Below are 18,778 nucleotides of genomic sequence, written 5' to 3'. Positions count from 1 at the left end.
CTTTGGGTAAAGTATGTGAATAAAAACTAGTAGGAACATTTATTAGGTTACTAAGAGTAACCTAATTATCCTTTATCCAAAATGCTTCGGACAAGAAGTGCTTCTGATTTTAATTTTTTGCATTCTGGAATATTCTGGAACATTTAGATCAACTTGTTTATGATCTAATGAGTTATTCACTTTAAAAGTAGTTAATTTCAATAAAATTTAAACCCTTAATAAAACAAAACTTAATCCTAAGTATAAATTTCTTTGAGAGAGAAAGAGAGAGAGAATTTTTTTAATATTTATTTTTTAGTTTTCGGTGGACACAACATCTTTATTTTATTTTTATGTGGTGCTGATGATCGAACCCAGCGCCCCATACATGCCAGGTTACCGCTTGAGCCATATCCCCAGCCCCCAAGTATAAATTTCTACCAAGGGATGCTCATTGGTGCTTAGCTTTTAAACAACTACTATAAACACTTTTTATCTTTATATGAACAGAAAAACAACAAAGTACTGCTATTTGCAACAACTACTATCTGCCTATAAAGTTCTAATTTTATAAGAGTTTCAATGTTTATTAATTCATCATTTACTCAAAAATTTCTTGAACACCAATCAAAGACTCTGATTTAACAGATAAAAATAAGGGTCAAAAAAACTGGACATTAAGAACCTCAGAGAACATCTGGAGGAAGCCATTTTTGAACTACCCTTTGAGACCCACTGGTCCAAGCCACACACAGATAACACTTTGATTAACTCATTAAGAAACTGATGGGCTGGGGATGTGGCTCAAGCGGTAGCCCGCTCGCCTGGCATGCGTGCAGCCCGGGTTCGATCCTCAGCATCACATACAAAGATGTTGTGCTGCCGAAAACTGAAAAATAAACATTAAAAAACTCTCTCTCTCTCTCTCTCTTAAAAAAAAGGAAAAAAAAAACAAACTGATAGAATTCTTTTCTACAAGCTTGAGTAAGCAATTCTCGATCATTACCACAATTTAGCATAAGCCCAGCCTAGGGAAGAGATGATACAATACCTTGACAATACTTCTCACTTTACTTGGCAGTATTCTTAACTTATGATCTTTTGACCACCTCTCTGAAATCCTTCTCTACTAATCTCCCTTTCATCCACTTATTCCCAGCCAAACTGCCCTTCTGATTCTTGAATATTTCAAGATTAAGGCATTTACATTTATTCCCTCCACCTGGAATACTCTTTCCCCTTTGTAATCTTTAGCCTCATTTGGAGCTGATAATTAGAAACAAACAAACAAAAAATCTATTCAGGAGGACTTTTCTAGGGAAGCGGTCTTATCCCCAGTAACAGTAAATACTCTCTGACAACTAAGAAAAACAATCCAAACAGTACTCCCCAATTACACAAAAAACAGCAAAATGTTTTTTACAAATCAAGCAGACATAGATTTAAACTACACAACATTATTGTTTTAAGTGAAAAAACAGAAAGATTACTACCTCTTCTCATTAGTTTCCACTGCATCCCTGGATCTCTGTTTTGCAAAAAGCTTGGCCATTCTTTTAGCTTTATTCTTTTGTCTATTGCTCATTCCTGCTCGGAATTCTGAGTCAATCAACTCTGCTGCCTGGAGCATCTAAAAGAGTAAAAGAATGCTGAGTTTGAACTTCAGAGGTTAAAATAAGTACTTATAGTCTCAGCCTCAGTAGAGTACTAATTTACAGAGGATTATACTATAAATTTCAGTATATACAGATCAGTCACATTCTTTAACAGTCCTATGCTATGCTATTCTATTGTATAGCTGTACCATAATTTCATTTTCTTCCTCCTCCTTCCTTATTCTTCCAATTCCCAACAGATACACCTTTTAACTTTTTATGCCACACACATGGCACAAATGAATGCTAACCCATAAAAAGGGCTTTGAAGAGGCGAGACTTCAAAATAACCACATTACCAATTAAAAGTTATGAGAATAAAGAATGTCCACAAAAGAAATATTATCATCAAGAATGGGAAGTGATACTCCATGTATGTATAATATGTCAAAATATACTCTAGTGTCATGTATATCTAAAGAGAAGAAATTTTTAAAAATAAAATGCCAAAAAAAGAAACAAATCATCGTCTGTTGAAAAAAAGTAAAAAATAATTAAGCCATAAGTGATTAATTGGTCTAGTACACTATAGGTAACTGAGCCCTATTAACCACTCACTGCCTACTTGTTTTGCTCTCTTTTTTTATTCATGTGAGATACTAATAAAGACTGTGTAATAAACAAGGGACAGTGGTTTGTGCCAGTGATCCCAGTTACTTGGAAGACAGAGGCAGAAAGATCAGAAGTATCACTTGAGGTCAGGAGTTTGAGCATAGGCAACATAGTAGGTGGGTGGGTGGGGAGGAATCTGTGATAGAAATGATTTAAACCCATGCCTAAAAATCTGTGACAAACTATATGATTCAACTAGAATTTATACATATATAACTGGGTATGTTACTAATGTGATGCTCTGCTGCAGTTTTGGTCTAGGAAGCACTGGCATATACATAAGTCAACTATTAACCGTAACATCCCCTGACATCTGTAACATATAATGCCAACTAAACATGGACCTAGCAAATCCCAAATTATCATTATTCATCCCTATCTAAGTATTCTGATGTCTACAGATCACTTTCTCTAAATATACCTCCTTATACATTTCCTTATACCATGCTCAATTATCCATCATAGTATCACATTACTTGATTTTTATTAAATCTCCTTTCTTTTTATACATCTTTATGTTTCTCTTTCTACCACATTTCTTTCCATTCCTTCCTGGCTGTCATTAAATTTCTTCCTCTTTATACTCTCTCCTTTTACCTACTGGTATCTGCCATTTTATTCTATGCCAAAATAATTCATCATCACACATGCCTTAGCCCTAAAAATACACTTCATAAATTCTAATGGTTTAGAACCAGTATAAGGCAAATATAATCAGCAAAGAGAAAGAACAAAATAAGCAGGAATTCTCAATGGGACCCATGAGCTCTAAAGAATATTGGGGGATGAGGAAGAAATATTAAACTCCTTGAAATGTAGTATTTTACTTGTGTGTGAGCAAAGAGCCACAACTTTTACTAGAACTTCAAACAGTCTGTGGCATTAAAATAAAAAAGTTAAAAAGCACATTTGCAACCATTGGGAACTGAAAGACCAATGAAAAAGGAGGGAAAAAAATGAAAAGAGGGAAAAAAGTGCTGATTCTATTTGCCTTTTATTTTGTACAGCCACAAAATAAAACAAAAGGAAGTTATCTAAAAGAATGTGATCAATCTGTATACACTGATATATTAAATTGTATGAAGTGGGAAAAGGTAAACAGGGCTTAAATGGACACATACATACTTGCATGTGTACAGAAAATTGCAGGAAGGATGCACAAGAAACTTAAAAGGGTTGTTGATGAGGCATGGGGACATATATGTCCATGAACATGGGCAAAAAATGTTTTAATTCATACTGTACATCCTTTTTTTGTTGTTATTGTTTGAAAGTGTTTTTTGGACATTCTTCCTCATAAATCACAGCTCTGAAGACCTCTATCATCAAATCTGTCAATAGTTTTAATAGCTTTTCTTCTTTCTCACTCTTCCTCCAAATTACTTTTTCTCTCATTCATACACACACACACACACACACACACACACACACACACACACACACACAAAGTAACAGAAAGAACAAATGCAGCAACTAGGATCTTTCAATACCAGTAGCTCCTAAAAGGGTCACCACAGCTTTTATTTAACAGTCCAATGTTTAAGAGATAGGCTAAGTTTCTTTCTCCATACAATCTGTCTGCAGAAATTTAGTTTATATGCTGAGAGTGGTGACACATGTCTGTAATCCCAATTACTCGAGAGGCTGAAGAAGGAATATTGCAATTTTCAGGGCAGCCTAGGCAACCAAGAGAGACCCTATATCTCAAATACAATTAGGGAGGGTGGGGGGATAGGGGAGATTGAACTCAGGGGCACTTGACCACTGAGCCACATCCCCAGTCCTATTTTTTTTTTTTTTTTGTATCTTATTTAAAGACAGGGTCTCACTGTTGTGCTTTTGCTGAGGCTGCCTCAGCCTCTGGAGCCACTGGGATTACAGGTATGCACCATTATGCCCGGCTCAAATACAATTTTTAAAAAGGGACAGGAATATAGTGATATAGGTGAAGTGCTTGCTTATTAGCATGTTTGAAGCCTAGGTTTAATCCCCCATATCACACACACACACAAAAAGAATAAATAAAAACATAAATTTTGTTTATGAAAACAGTATAGTGGCACTAAACAACAATAATAAAATTAAGCAAAGCATTTAAAAAGAATTACAAATGCATAAGTGAAATGAAGCAAACCCTCTGTGTTATTTGCAAACAAACAACCACATGTTTTACCTACAGGTTGTTTGTTTACAAGGGCTGCTGAAGTTGGTGTATAATCCAAATCTTCATCATTGAAGAGTTCTTCAGTACTCATTCCAATTGCTTCTCCCATATTAAGGCCAAGTTTCTTCTGTAATAGTTTTCGCTGACGTGCTATCCTCTCTTTAGGATCTACTTCACCTTTAAACAGAAAAGAAATACATTTCCTCCAAATCAGTTACGAAAATGTCTACTATATGCATATCAGACTCCATTAAAACAAACCATTATACCCCTTCTACCAAAAGAATCACACTCACAATAATATCAACATCCCATAAATCCACTGCCTAACCGTGACTGAAAAATAGTATTCTAACTAACAAAACATTTTAAGAGTTTTCCCTGAGATAGTTTCATTGTCACATTATCCATTATTTAGTATATATGAAATAATAAGATTTATTCTTATGGAAATAAAACAATCTTATTTTACAGCTAGAAAGCTCTAACTAGACTACAAAACAAAATCTCAATTTTAATAGCAGATCACTAGTATTGGGGGCTAACCCAATGGTAGTCTACCACTAGGCTATGTCCCCAGTTCTTTTTTGAAACAGGGTCTCACTAGCAAAGTTGCCAAGGCTGGCCTCAAACTTATGATCCTCCCGTTTCAACCTTCCAAGTAGCTGGGATAACAGGTGTGTATCATGTACCCTGCTAAAATCTAGATTTCATTTAGCAGAAAAGATCAACAAATAAATATTTATTCCAAATGTGGCCTTTATATGTTTTCAAATGATGTATTCCAAATAACAAAGATAAGGGAAAAAAAATAGGTTTTGAATGTTTCAAGTAAACCCTTGATCCTTCAGTGGACAAGAGCAGAATACACAAAAAGATATTACTTCAAAAATAAAAATTGAGCCTTAAAACAATGAAACTACAAAAGAGGTCTCTCTATATTGTTGAAATTTTTTTAGTTTTAAAAACAATAATGACCTGCTTCTTGTAATGTCTGAGTAAGTTCCTCTTAGAATAACCCTCTGCAGATAGCAACCCTGGTCAAAATGTTATTTTAACAACTACCTGAGGGCCAGGCACAGCGGCGCATGCTTGTAATCCCAGCGGCTCGGGAGGCTGGGGCAGGAGAATCATGAGTTCAAAGCCAGACTCAGCAAAAGCGAGGCACTAAACAACTCAGTGAGACCCTGTCTCCAAATAAAATACAAAAAATAGGGTTGGGGATGTGGCTCAGTGGTCGAATGCCCCCGAGTTCAATCCCCAGTACTGCCTCCCCACCCCCAAAAAAAACTACCTGAAGGGACTAAAAATGGAATAAAAGTAGGCATTTACTTATGAGAGTTGACAACAGCTAGAAGAAGGGAATGGCACTGGATGGGATTCTCCTTTCTGTAGCTTTTAGACTGAATACAGATCCAGTCCATGCAATGTGGGACAGCTAAAACTTGGATTAAAACCCCCATCACTGGGTATGTACAAAAATAATTCCAGTTACTTAAGAGGTCAAGGATAATTGTAACTTTTGAGATCAGCCTGGGCAAAATAAGATCCCATTTTTAAAAAAAGAAAGGGAAGGAAGGGAGGGAAGGGAGGGAAGGAAGGGAAGGAAGAGAAGGAAGGGAAGGAAGGGAAGGAAGGAAGGGGACATAGCTCAGGGGTAGAGCACTTGCCTACTACACCCAAGGCCCTGGGTTCAATCCTCAATTACCATAAACTAAAAACTGCAAAAACTGCAAGTCTTTCTGGCTTGAAGAACTAGAAAGAACTAGAAAGAAAAAGAGAGTTAGGGACCACAACAGTTACTAGGAAGAAAAAGTCAAAAAAGGCAGAGCCAAAGAGAAAGCTGTCCAAATTCTGGGTAATTTCAGACCAAGTCTCTGGCTGACTCAGAGCAGATTCCAAACAGTGAAACTAAAGTCAAAATCTAAAAGCCAAAACTGAGATTTGAGCTATTGTCTACCACAAAGGAGACTGAACTTGAAATTCTGAGTTCTGTTAAATTAAATGCCTGCTAAAGCAAACAAGCAAGCAAAAACAATAACAATCTTCAAAGGAATAAAACAGAATCCAGCTTGCACCGCATAACATTCAAAATTCAACAATGTACAAAGAAACAAGAAAACATAACATTCTCAAAAAAAGACAATGGAGACCAACTTCAATACAAACAGATGTTGGAATTATAAAATTTTAAAGCAGCTAATACAACAGTGCTCAATTTAAGGAAGATATTGTTACAATTTAAGGAAAATACTATCACAATGAATGGAAGGATACCTTGGTAGAGAAATAGAAACTACAAAGTAGAATTGTATCCTTGAAAAGGATCAGTCATATGATGAGCAAAACATACCAATAAAACTATTTTTAAAAAAGAAGTTGTCCTAGACTGCGCTTGGTGGCACATGCTTGTAACCCCAGCTACTTGGAAGACCAGGGCAGGAGAATAACAAGTTCAAGGGAGTCTTGGCAACTCAGCAAGACCATCTCAAAACTAAACCAAGGACTTGGGATATAGCTCAGTGGTAGAATGTTTGCCTAGCTTGGGTGAGACCTGAAGTTCAATCCCCAGTATCAAAAATAAAAACATAAATAGAAACTAAAGGCAAGGGGACTGGGATTGTAGCTCAGGGGTAGAGCACTGGCCTAGCATGTATGAGGCACTGGGTTCAATTCTCAGCAGCACATATAAATAAAATAAATGTCCACTGACAACAAACAAACAAATAAATAAATAAAGGCTAAGGAGTAGATCAGTGGTAAAGTACTTTGTCTACCATGCATGAGGCTCTGGGTTCCATCCTCAACAATGCAAAAAAAAAAAAGTTCTGACAAGGATGTGGAGAAATTGGAATTGCATACACTGTTGGTAAGAATATAAAGTGATGCAATTGCTATGGAAAACTTATAGTAGTTTATCAAAAGATCAAAAACAGAATTATATTATCTGCTGGGAAATTCGCTCCTAGGTATACAACCAAAAGTACTGAAAGCAGAAACTACTCAAACAGATATGTGTTCCCAACTGCATTATTTACTATGGTCAAAGTGTGGCAATGATGGATGAAAGGGTAAATAATATGTGATTTATACACACATGAAATATTACTGAGCCTTTAAAGGACAGAAATTCTAACATTACAACGTGAATAAATCTAGAGAACTTGCTGTTAAGTGAAATAAGCCATTCATACAAAGTAGAATGGTGGTCACCAGGAGCTGGGGCAAGGGGAAGTGGGAAGTTTCTATTTAATGGGTATATTGTTTCAGTCTTACAATATTTAGACTTCTGAAAACTGATTGCACAACAACATATATACTTAACACTATTGAACTGTATACTTCAAAACAGTTAAGATTATAAGTTTTATGTTATGCATACTTTACCACAATTTTTTAAAGAAACCTAATACATTTCATAAGAGTAATAAGAATTACTACTGAATTACTTAATACTGATATATGTTACAACATGGATAACATTCTGCTAAGTAAAAGAAGCCAATCACCAAAGATCACATATCATATTTCATTTACAAGTAAGGTCCGGAATAGGAAATCTATAGTCAAAACATAGACAAATGGTTTCTTAGAGCAAAAAGGAGAAAGAAAGTAGGAGGATAAAAGAGTAATAGTTTAAAAATATGGGTTTCTTTGTGAGGCAATTAAAATGTTCTAAAATTGACTGTGATGCCAGCTATGGTAGTGCATGCCTATAATCCCAGAGACTTGAGAGGTTGAGAAGGGAGAATTCCAAGTTCCAGGTCAGCCTCAGCAACTCAGGGATACTCTCAGCAACTTAGTGAGACCTTGTCTCAAAAGTAAAAAATTTTTTAAAAAAGGGGGGGGTGGGGCTGAAGATGTAACTTGGTAATTAAGCACTCCTGGTTTCAAGCACCAGTACCAGTCAATTAATTAATTAATTAATTAGATTTAACTGACTCTAGTGACACTGCATGTCTGTGAATATAATAAAACCCACTAAACTAAGTAAACTTACTGTTTAGCAATAACTGTTCCAAAAATAAAGCCTTTTAAGAGTTCTACTTCCTAATTAAAAAAACTATACTTTGCTGAAATGGGTAAATTGCATGAAATGTGAATTATATTTCAATAAAGCTATTTGAAAAAAATTTTAAAAGATTGCTCTACTCAAGCCTGGTGAGGTGGCACATGCCTATAATCCCAGCCACTTGAGAGGGTAAGGAAGAAGGACTGCAATTTGGAGGTCAGCCTGGGCAAATTAGAGAGACACTGAATAAAAAATAAAAAGGGCTAGAGATGTAGTTGCAAAGCACCGCTTGGTTCAACCCTCAGTGCCAAATAATTTAAAAGAAAAAAAGGAAAGCAAGGTTGCTCTACTCAGAAAGGAAAAAAACTAGGCATCCAAAGGTAAATACTGTTGGATCACAAGTCTCAAAAACACTGACCCCCAAACTTGTCCTCCCATTCCAAGGAAAGTCCTACAGGGAAATTATCAACACAACTTAACTGCAAAGCAAACTTAGACAAATCATGTATAGACATTCATATATGAGAAAACAAAAACAGGTCATTTAAAGTAAAAAAAAAAAAACCCTATCTTCGGGTATTCAATGAGCACTGTTCAAGCAAGGTGTGACTTATCATACTAATACTGAATTCTCAAGAAAATGGGGTTTTGAATCTGGTTATATATCAGAGTCACTTAAAGAGCTGTTCTTTATTTTTATTTGTTTATTTTTTGTTGTTCAATATATTGTTTTAGTTGTAGATGGACACAATACCTTTATTTTATTTATTTATGTGGTGCTGAGAATCAAACCCAGTGCCTCACATGTGCTAGGCAAGTGCTTTATCGCTGAGCTACAGCCCTAAAGAGCTGTTCTTTTAAATACAATTTTGCATTGCTCTCCACAGATCTAAGAAATCATAAATCTACAGGATAAGACCCAAACACACACTTTTAAAAAGTGGCAAAGAAAATACTGTCTTTTATATGTGGAAAAAGAATCAAGGATCTCTTATAACATCTGATATTCTAATAAGCTTAGTAAACTTACTGTTTACCAATAATGGTTTCAAAATAGTTTTTTAAAAGAGTTCAATGTCCCTTATCTAAAAAACTATGCTTTTCTTGAAACTTAAGAAAATTATCCTATTAATTCTCTCCAAAAATAAACTAGATATTTTAAATAAAAACCATAATAAGAGAAAATGGCTTCTGACGATTTTTAAGAGGAACAAATTGAAGTTCGTTTAGAGATTAACAAAACTAAAATGCTTTGAATGATAATTAATTAGCAAGAAACAAAAGGCCCTATTCAGTTTTGGTTTTTAGTCAAAGGGCAACTTATTTACTTACAGAAATCCATTAAAAACATCAAAGTTTTTCCACTCAAGGCCACAACCTTGAATGGCCAAAACATTTATTTTATATCCAGATAGATTCTGTAAGTTTAAAGATAATGGGACAATTATCTATCCAAATTTTAATTTTTAGTTTTTGCTTTAGATGCCAGCATGAGAAGATCCAACCATATTAGAAACACAAGATAAAGATAAAACAACCATGGGGCTGGGAGTGCATCTCGCTAGTAGACTGCTTGCCTAGCATGAAGAAGGCCCTGGGTTTGATCCCGAACACTGTCAATAAATAAATAAAATAATCAAATGATCTCTCAAATTTCCACAGCTGGGAAAACATCACTATAATCTATACTGTGCTAAAACTGATTTTTAAATCTATTAACCTGAGGCTTCTGAGTAATACATCTAATTTCTATAATACATAGTAAAATTACTCCTGAAATATTAATATGTATCAACTAATGATACATGGTACACATTCACTTAAGAGGAAGAAAAATAATTCTACTGTAGCTGTTAAAAACAGACTGCTGGCTACCTTTCCCACCAATATCATCCTTATCTACCTACAAACTTCAGTCAATTTACATTTCCTGACATGTTAGATTACAATGAAAATATATACCATGTGACATATCAGTATAAAAACACAAAGTTCAGGCTTTATTACTATTACATACCTGATTTTTCATCTTGGACTTCAAATTCTGCACCAGCAGACCCCAAAAGTGATGCTCCATGTTGTAACAGTCTACATATGTCAAATCTGTCAAAATTCAATCGATCTGTAGTAGATGAATCTTCCATTGAACTTTCCGAAGCAGTTTCTAGAGGGTTTAAAATATTAATGAACATATAGCCAAAGTGTAGAATCAAAGGAAACTGCACATCATAACTTGCAGTATATGTATAATAAGGAATAATGAACTAGCAAAGAGAAGGCTCTTTTCTACAAGTTATAATGTCTCCTGCTTATACATTTCACTAGACAAGAGAAGACAAATCAACACAATAACTCAAAATAATAGGTCCAGAAAATAAAAGCAAAAATTTTAGACAAGCTAAGATGTATGCTAAAAGTGTATTCTGGTGACATGAAAATGGATATAATTGCAACATTTTAAATTTTCACTTAGGGAACACTTATTCTGTCTTATTAAATGTGGCTTGATTTCAGAAATGAAAATAAAGCTAATTAAAAACATTAAACTAAATTAGTAATTTTGTCCTTTAACATCAGTCTTGCCTTATTCTGGGAATCAAAAAAGAATTCTAATTGAAATAAAAATAAAAAATACATTTTCACTTAAAATGTATACCTTTTCAACTTTTCAAAACATAATTTGTTTTTAAATGTCATTATAATCAGAAGACAAACACAATTTTTTTTTACCATTATAGAATGCTCTAAGGAGTACATAAAAAATTAAAGATTTGCCCTTCCAATTATCCACATGTAACTTAATTATGCTTAAATTTAGAAAATAACCTCACTATCCTATTCTCCCAGCAATAAGAAAATGGATTGTTTCACATATTAGCACTGTATTCACTTACTTTCTTTTTTAAGAATTTGAATTCCTTGAGCATACTATAGTATTAGTAATTTTAATAATGTATAAAAACATTGTTTATTCATTTATTTTATGTTCAGTGGTAAAAATCACCTTATTCAATATCATTTTCTGACAAAATCTCACCTAAAAGCACTAAAACTACACTAAATTAAAATAAAAATTATATAAACTACACTATTATAGTTAATTCTGCAGTAGGGTTTTTACTTCAAGCTACTTTTTCCACTTAAAAGCACCTTGTTTTGTTCTTGGTACTGGATTCCACTCAGGCACATTTTTCACTATAGCCTCAACAGCTTGTCCTGCCGCAATCCGGGTATCCCAATTTGCACTCCTTAAATAAATCAATACCTTAAAAAAATTATAAAATAGAATAGTTACGTATCAAAAAATGTTTGTTCAAGGTAACCAAAACCAAGAAATACAAATTTACTTGTTATTAATTTATAATCTGGCAGCCCTCCAAATATAATATAAAATAATATATATCTTTTTTTTTTTTTTTTTTTTTTTTTTGTGGTGCTGGGGATTGAACCCAGGGCCTTGTGCATGAAAAGTAAAGCACTCTACCAACTGAGTTATATCCCCAGCCCCTATATCTCTTTTTTAAGTTGTCGAAAGATGTTTATTTATTTATATGTGAGGCTGAGAAATGAACCCAGTACTTCTCACATTCCAGGCAAGCACTCTACCCCTGAGCCACAACCCCAGCACAATCATTACCATTTTAAAACGTGAAAACAAACTTTTAAGAAAAGAATACTTAAGCAAGTTAGGCACAGGTCTGCAATACCATCCCAGTGACTCAGGAGGCTAAGGCAGGAGGACTGAAAATTCAAGGCCATAGCAACTTAGTGAGGCCCTAAGCAATATGGTGAGATCATATCTCAAAATAAAAAATTGGGGGGGGGGGGTTGGGGATATACTTCTGTGATAAAATGTCCCTGGGTTCAATCCCCAGTACCAATAAATAAATAAATTTTAAAATTAAGCAGAAAAAAGAAAAAAAGTGCATTTAAAAAATATAACCACATTAATAAAAAGCAAATACACATATTCATTGAGTCCTATTACATAATACAAAGTTACACATGATATACCCCTCCCCCACATAAAGCTCCTATAAGTTGTAAAAGTGAAGCTGGGGATATAGTGTTAGAAAGGTTGCCTAGCTCATGCAAATCCCTGGGTTCAATTCCCACCACGGGGGGGGGGGGGGGGGGGGGGGGGACAAAAAGCTAGTAGAACAAATACATTCAGCAGAGCTATAAGACATAAAACTACCATACAAAAGTCAAATGTATTTGTATGTATTACTCTGAAATGAAATTAAGAAAACAATCCTATTTGTGATAGCATCAAAAACTAGAAAATACTCAAATTTAACAAAAGAAATGTGAAACTTGTATATTAAAAACTATGAAATATTAAAAACTTTGTTCTGAAATTAAAGATCTAAATAAATAGACACTTCCTGTTCATGGATTAGGAGATTTAATATTGCTAAGATAATAATATTCCCTAAATTGATTTATAGATACAACCTAATTACTACAAAAATCTTGGCTGGTGTTTTTGCAGAAATGCACAAGCTGATCCTATAATTCATATGGAAATGTAAGGGACCCAAAATCACCAAAACAATCTTGAAAAAGTATTGTAAACTCATAACTTTTTATTTCAAAATTCACAGTAATCAAGACAGTATGGTACTGGTAAAATGACTAACTATAGACCAGTGGAATAGAACGCCAAGACAATTCAGTGGGGATTCTTTTTCAACAAATGGTACTGGGAAAACTAAATAGTCACATGTAAAACAAATAACCCAATCAATAAATGGGCAAAGGAACTGAACAGACACTTCTCAAAAGAAGAAAAACAAATGATCAACAAAATACATGAAAAAATGTTTAACACCTCTAGTAATTACAGAAATGCAAATTAAAATTGCACTGATTTCCACCTCACTCCAGTCAGAATGGCAATTATCAAAAATACAAGTAACAACAAATGTTGGCAAGGGTGTGGGGAAAAGGAAATGCTCATACATTGCTGGTGGAACTGCAAATAAAACAGTATGGAAAGTCTTCAAAAAAATAGAAATAGAATCACCATGTGACCCAGTTGTATCCCATTCCTGGACATATATCTGAAAAGATTTAAAAAATCAGCCACAGTCACATCAATGTGTATAGCAGTACAATTCACACTAGCTAAGCTATGGAACCAACCTAGATGGCCATCAACAGGTGAATGGATAAAGTAATTGTGGTATATATAAACACAGTGAAATATTACTCAGCCACAAAGAAGAATGACTTTATGAAATCTGCCAATGAATGGATAGATCTGGAAAATATCATGCTAAGTGACATAAGCCAATCCCCTAAAACCAAAGATCAAATGTTTTCACTTGATATGTGGAAGCTAACCCACAATAAAGTGAGGAGGGGGAAGTTCAGTAAATTAGACAGAGGGGAATGAAAGGAAGTGGGGGAGATAGGAATAGGAAAGACAGTAGAATAAATCTAATATGATTTTCCTATGTACACACATGAAATTACTCAAGTAAACCCCACCATCGTGCCAACCCACAAGAAGGGGGTCCTAAATAGAATAAGATATATCCTATGCTTGAATAATTCTGTCAAAATGGACACTACTGTTATGTATAAATAAGAACCAATAAAATAAAATAAAGAATAATGCTGAACATCTACCTCACACCATAAACAAAAATTAACTCAAATTCGAACCAGAGACCTAAAAGGAAGAGCTAAAACTATACAACTCTTAGAAAACATAGAGGGTAAATCTGTGTGACTTTAGGTCAGGCAACAATTTCTTAAGTATGAAAACAAAAGCATCAATGACTTAAAAAAAAAAAAATCTCAATCAACATTAAAAACTTCTGTGTTTCACATGATACTATCAAAAAAAAAAAAATGAAGACAACCAACACAACAGGAAAAACACATGTGGAAATCATATATATAAGAGGGTTGTATCCAAATTGTATAAAGAACTCTTACAACTCATTTTTAAAAGGATAAATAAAGCTAGAAATGGAGCTCAGGGGCAGAGAACTTCAATCCCCAGTCCTACTGAGAGGCAGGAGGATCACTTGCACCCAGGAGGTAGAGACCAGCCTGGGCAACACAGAAAGATGCCTTTAAAAAAAAAAAAAAAAAAAAGGCAGGGGATGAGTGGGGGGCTGCTGGGGTTATGGCTCAGCCTTAGAACACTCACCTAGCATGTGCGAGGTGCTAGATTCCATCCTCAGCACCACATAAAAATAAATAAATAAAATAAAAGTATTGTGCCCAACTACAACTAAAAAAAAATTTTTTTTTTTTAAAAAGAAAAGAGAGCAGGGGTGGAGTGGTGGCTCAGTGGTAGAGTGCTCGCCTAGCATGCATGAGGCACTGGGTTCCATCCTCAGCACCACATAAAAACAAACTAATGTATCCACCTAAAACTAAAGATATGTACATAAGTAAAAATAAATATTAAAAAAAGAGAGAGAGAAATTAAGGAAGGAAAAAGGACAAATAATTTAAAATTAAGGTAAAAAATGATCAAACTTCCCCAAATCCTTGTCAGGACTAGTTATCACCATAGAATGTTTTGAATTTCGCTATTTCTTGATAGATGTAATACTTATTACAGTTTTGTATTTAATTATCAAAAAGGTGGGGCAAAAAGGAGGGGGGCAAAAAGGACTGGAAATGTAGCTCAGTGGTGCACTTGCCTAGTATGCAAGAGGCTCTGGATTCAATCCCTGGTACTGAAGAAAAAAAAAAAAGAAAAGGAGGAAGAGAAGAAAGAAAAACAAAAGGAGGAAAAGGAGAAAAAAGTTAGGCATTATTTGATATTGTACTGTTAATTTATAAGGTTGGCTTTTTTTCTATAACGTCCCATTTATAACCATTGTTCACTACTGGATTGCTCTTTACTTCATAACTGAGCACTTTGTAGAACAAAGAATTGGTATTCTGTCAATTTGTTATGTTGAACATATTTCTATTTGTCTTTTGAGTATGGAGTCTCTTTTTTCTATATGAATATTAAAATAATTTGAGTTGGGGATGTAGTTCAACAGTACAGCACTTGCCTACATGCATGAGGCCCTGGGTTCAATTTCCAGCACCAAAAAATAAAATAAAATGAAATACTTTAATAATAAAAGAGGAGGGGGCAAAAGGTCTAAATGGCATTTCTCCAAACAACTAATAAACATGAAAAGATGTCTGATATCTTTAGTCATCAAAGAAATGTAAATCCAAACCACTTCATACCCACTAGGATGACTTCGGTCAAAAAGTCAGTTAATAACTATTAATAAGGATGTAGGGAAATCTGGGCTTTTGTACACTACTGTTAGGAATATAAAATGGAACCACTTTGGAAAACATTTTGGCAATTCCTCAAAGTTAAACGTAGTTACCTTGTGTCCTGGCAATACTACTTCCAGGTATATAATCAAAAGAATGAAAACATACTACTATGGCTTCAATGTCTTCACCAAAACTCAAGTTGAAATTTAATTCCCATTGTGAGGTACTAAAAGGTAAGATCAGGTAACATCTTTAATTAAGAAATGATTAAGTAATGAGGTCTCTGTCCTCATGAATGGACTAATCCATTCGTGGATTAATGGGTTACATGTAGAGTGGATCCTTTATAAAAGCCAGTGTGGCTCTCTTTTGGATGTGCCCCTTTTGCCATGTGATGCCCTACAACACACATGTCTTTTGTCTCTGCAAAAGACAGCAAGAAGGCCTTCACAGATGCAGCTGCCCAATCTTGGGACTTTCCAACCTTTAGAACTGTGAATTAAATAAACCTCTAATCTTTATAAATTACTTTGTTTGTGGTATTCTATTACAGCAGAAAATGAACTAATTTACATACCTCCCTACAAATATTTTGTATATGAATTTTCATAGCAGTATTTTACATAAAAGTAAAATTTTACATAATGGAGGGCTCAGGGTTGTGGCTCAGTGATAGAACACTTGCCTCGCATATGTGAGGCACTGGGTTTGATCCTCGGCACCACATAAAAATAAAAAACAAAATAAAGATATTATGCCCATGTATAACTAAAAAAAATTAAAAAGGGGGCTGGGGATGTGGCTCAAGCAGTAAGCGCTCGCCTGGCATGCGTGTGGCCCGGGTTCAATTCTCAGCACCACATACAAAGATGTTGTGTCTGCCGAGAACTAAAAAAATAAAATTAAAAAGAAATGGAAACAAGTCAATTGTCCATTAACTGATAAATGGTTAAGAGGTGGTATATCATAAACATATATTGGATATTATTCGACAATTAAGTGGAATAAAGTAATGGTACGTGCTTTAATATGAACACAGTATTTAAAGTGAAAGAAACAAGTCCCAGAGATTACTAATAAGGTATGATTTGTTTAAAAAAAAAAAAAAAATGTTCAGAATAGGCAAATATACATACATTATTTTAATGGCTTCCTAGAGCTCGATATGGGAAGGGGAATAATAGAGAGTGAGGTTTGATTAGGTTGAATAGATTGAGGTTTCTTTTTGGGTGATAAAAATGTTTTAAAATTAGACTGTGGTGACAACTGTTGCATACAATAGTAATATACTAAATCACTGAACTGTACATTTAAGATACGTAAATTGCATTTCAATAAAATTCTTAAAAAAACAAAACCAAGATAACAGGAAAATACTGAGGGAAAAGAAGAGGATCAGAAGGCAAGAGTTGTTAAAGACAACTTCCCCTTTTGGAATGATTTGATGGCAGCCAGTTTGCTGAGTTCTGAATTAAGAACAGAATTCATTTGGAAAGCTAGAAACCTTTACCAGTTCTGCACAGTCAGTCCTGTTGTATTGTTCCCTGTCTAGATCTATCAGACCTCCATTTCTTCGCTTGGAATAAGGAAGAGAAATACACATGCTTCTATTTCCTCACCTCACAGATGCCTAATATGCAGCCTTCTCTTTTCTGAGAATGTGGAGGCTGTGGGTAGCAAATCACTGTCTCTCCATCTTGAGTAGACAGTTAATCTAGCAGGGGAGTAGGTTGGAAAGGGAGTCTTTAAAAGCCCTTGGGGAGCAACCATATAGTGCAGATTTGTATATGTTGAAAAAGGACTTACAACTCCTACTGCTGTGTATCAGGGAGTGACAAATGAGAATGAAAGGAAGAGGTTAAACTAGAAGAAAGAGGTATCTTCAGGCTTCCAATATCTGAGCAATCATATTGTTCCACCACCCTATTCTCTATCTCTGTCCCAACACTCCCCTCCCCACCAAAGCACTCCTGCTTTACTTTGCATACCAGGGAATTAAACACATAGAATTCGCCAACTACAACCATAAAGGTACACCTAAACAAGCCCAGAGTTCAGTAAAAATACAACTATTATTTAGGGAAAGAACATGGAGTAGGGGTATGAAAACACTGGTCCACCAAAGCAGAATGTTTCCACTTTCAAATTGCTATTAACTGGGCTGGGGATATAGCTCAGTTTTGGTAGAGTGCTTGCCTAGCATGCACAAGGCCCTAGGTTCAATCCCCAGCACCAAAAAAAAAAAAAAAGAAAAGAAAAAAAGCTATTAACTAAGGATGTAAGGATGTAATATAACAATTAGCTTCTCATGTATTTCAATCATTGCCCATGAGTACTTCATTTGAAAACTATCAACTATGATATAATTATTAGCCATTAAGAACAAGTCAGACCACTAAGAAACCAGACTAACAACTCAGTTCATTACCAAATTGGGTCAGATTCAAATTTGTGACACAAGCAAAAAGTTCTATATTGTTAAGTCCCTTAAAGAATTAAACTATAGAGTTTAAAAAGAAAAAAAAAAATTAAGTCTTGTCACCAAAGAAAACAGCAAAATTTTTAAATCTATTTGGAGAACTGTAAGATATTTAATGGAATTTGGAGATCACAAATTGTTACTTAACATAAAATTATGTTTACTTTTGTTTTCCTATCCATGGACAAGTCTATACAATTGTTATAATACTAAGAAAAATAAAAAGAGTCCTTACTTTAGATAACAGATTATTTAGTTCATGAGGATGAAGCTTCACCACTTCTCCAAGTTGCTGTGCAGCAGCTTTTCTTGTAACTGGAGTAGTGCCAGTATCCAGTAAGATAAAAAGACGATCAAGCCTATAACAAAAATATAATAGTTAACCTGAAATGAGTTTCCTCATAAGTTCGAGTCAATAAATGCATTAAGTACCTATGAACAAAGACCTATGTAGGGCAGCAGGAGATGCCTGATCTCTGCTCTCAAGGAAGAAACATCTAGAAGAGGGAACAAGAACACAATAAGAAAAGGAAGAGTATGTTTTGGGAAGTGAAAAAACATAGCTTGTTGCACTTAAGAAAACAATGGGAGATACAGCTACAGAACAAGCTGAAGCCCTATTG

At 34.7% G+C, this 18,778-nt stretch overlaps 1 protein-coding gene across 2 annotated transcripts in view; it reads right to left on the bottom strand.

The window, feature by feature from the left end:
• Btaf1 (B-TFIID TATA-box binding protein associated factor 1) overlaps positions 1–18,778 on the bottom strand; it is a 91,581-nt gene that overhangs the window by 58,228 nt on the left and 14,575 nt on the right. For both annotated transcript variants that reach the window (XM_076834631.1, XM_076834632.1), the window contains exons 2-6: positions 18,391–18,514; positions 11,573–11,687; positions 10,440–10,586; positions 4,424–4,587; positions 1,473–1,609 (exon numbers count right to left, since the gene is read on the bottom strand). In XM_076834631.1, coding sequence (XP_076690746.1) covers positions 1,473–1,609; positions 4,424–4,587; positions 10,440–10,586; positions 11,573–11,687; positions 18,391–18,514 — 687 coding nt within the window. The remainder of the gene's footprint in view (positions 1–1,472; positions 1,610–4,423; positions 4,588–10,439; positions 10,587–11,572; positions 11,688–18,390; positions 18,515–18,778) is intronic.

Source organism: Callospermophilus lateralis, chromosome 15, assembly GCF_048772815.1.
Source record: "Callospermophilus lateralis isolate mCalLat2 chromosome 15, mCalLat2.hap1, whole genome shotgun sequence".
Lineage (NCBI taxonomy): Eukaryota > Metazoa > Chordata > Mammalia > Rodentia > Sciuridae > Callospermophilus > Callospermophilus lateralis.
The sequence above is the reverse complement of the archived record's forward strand: the minus strand, read 5'-3'. Positions and strand labels throughout refer to the sequence as shown.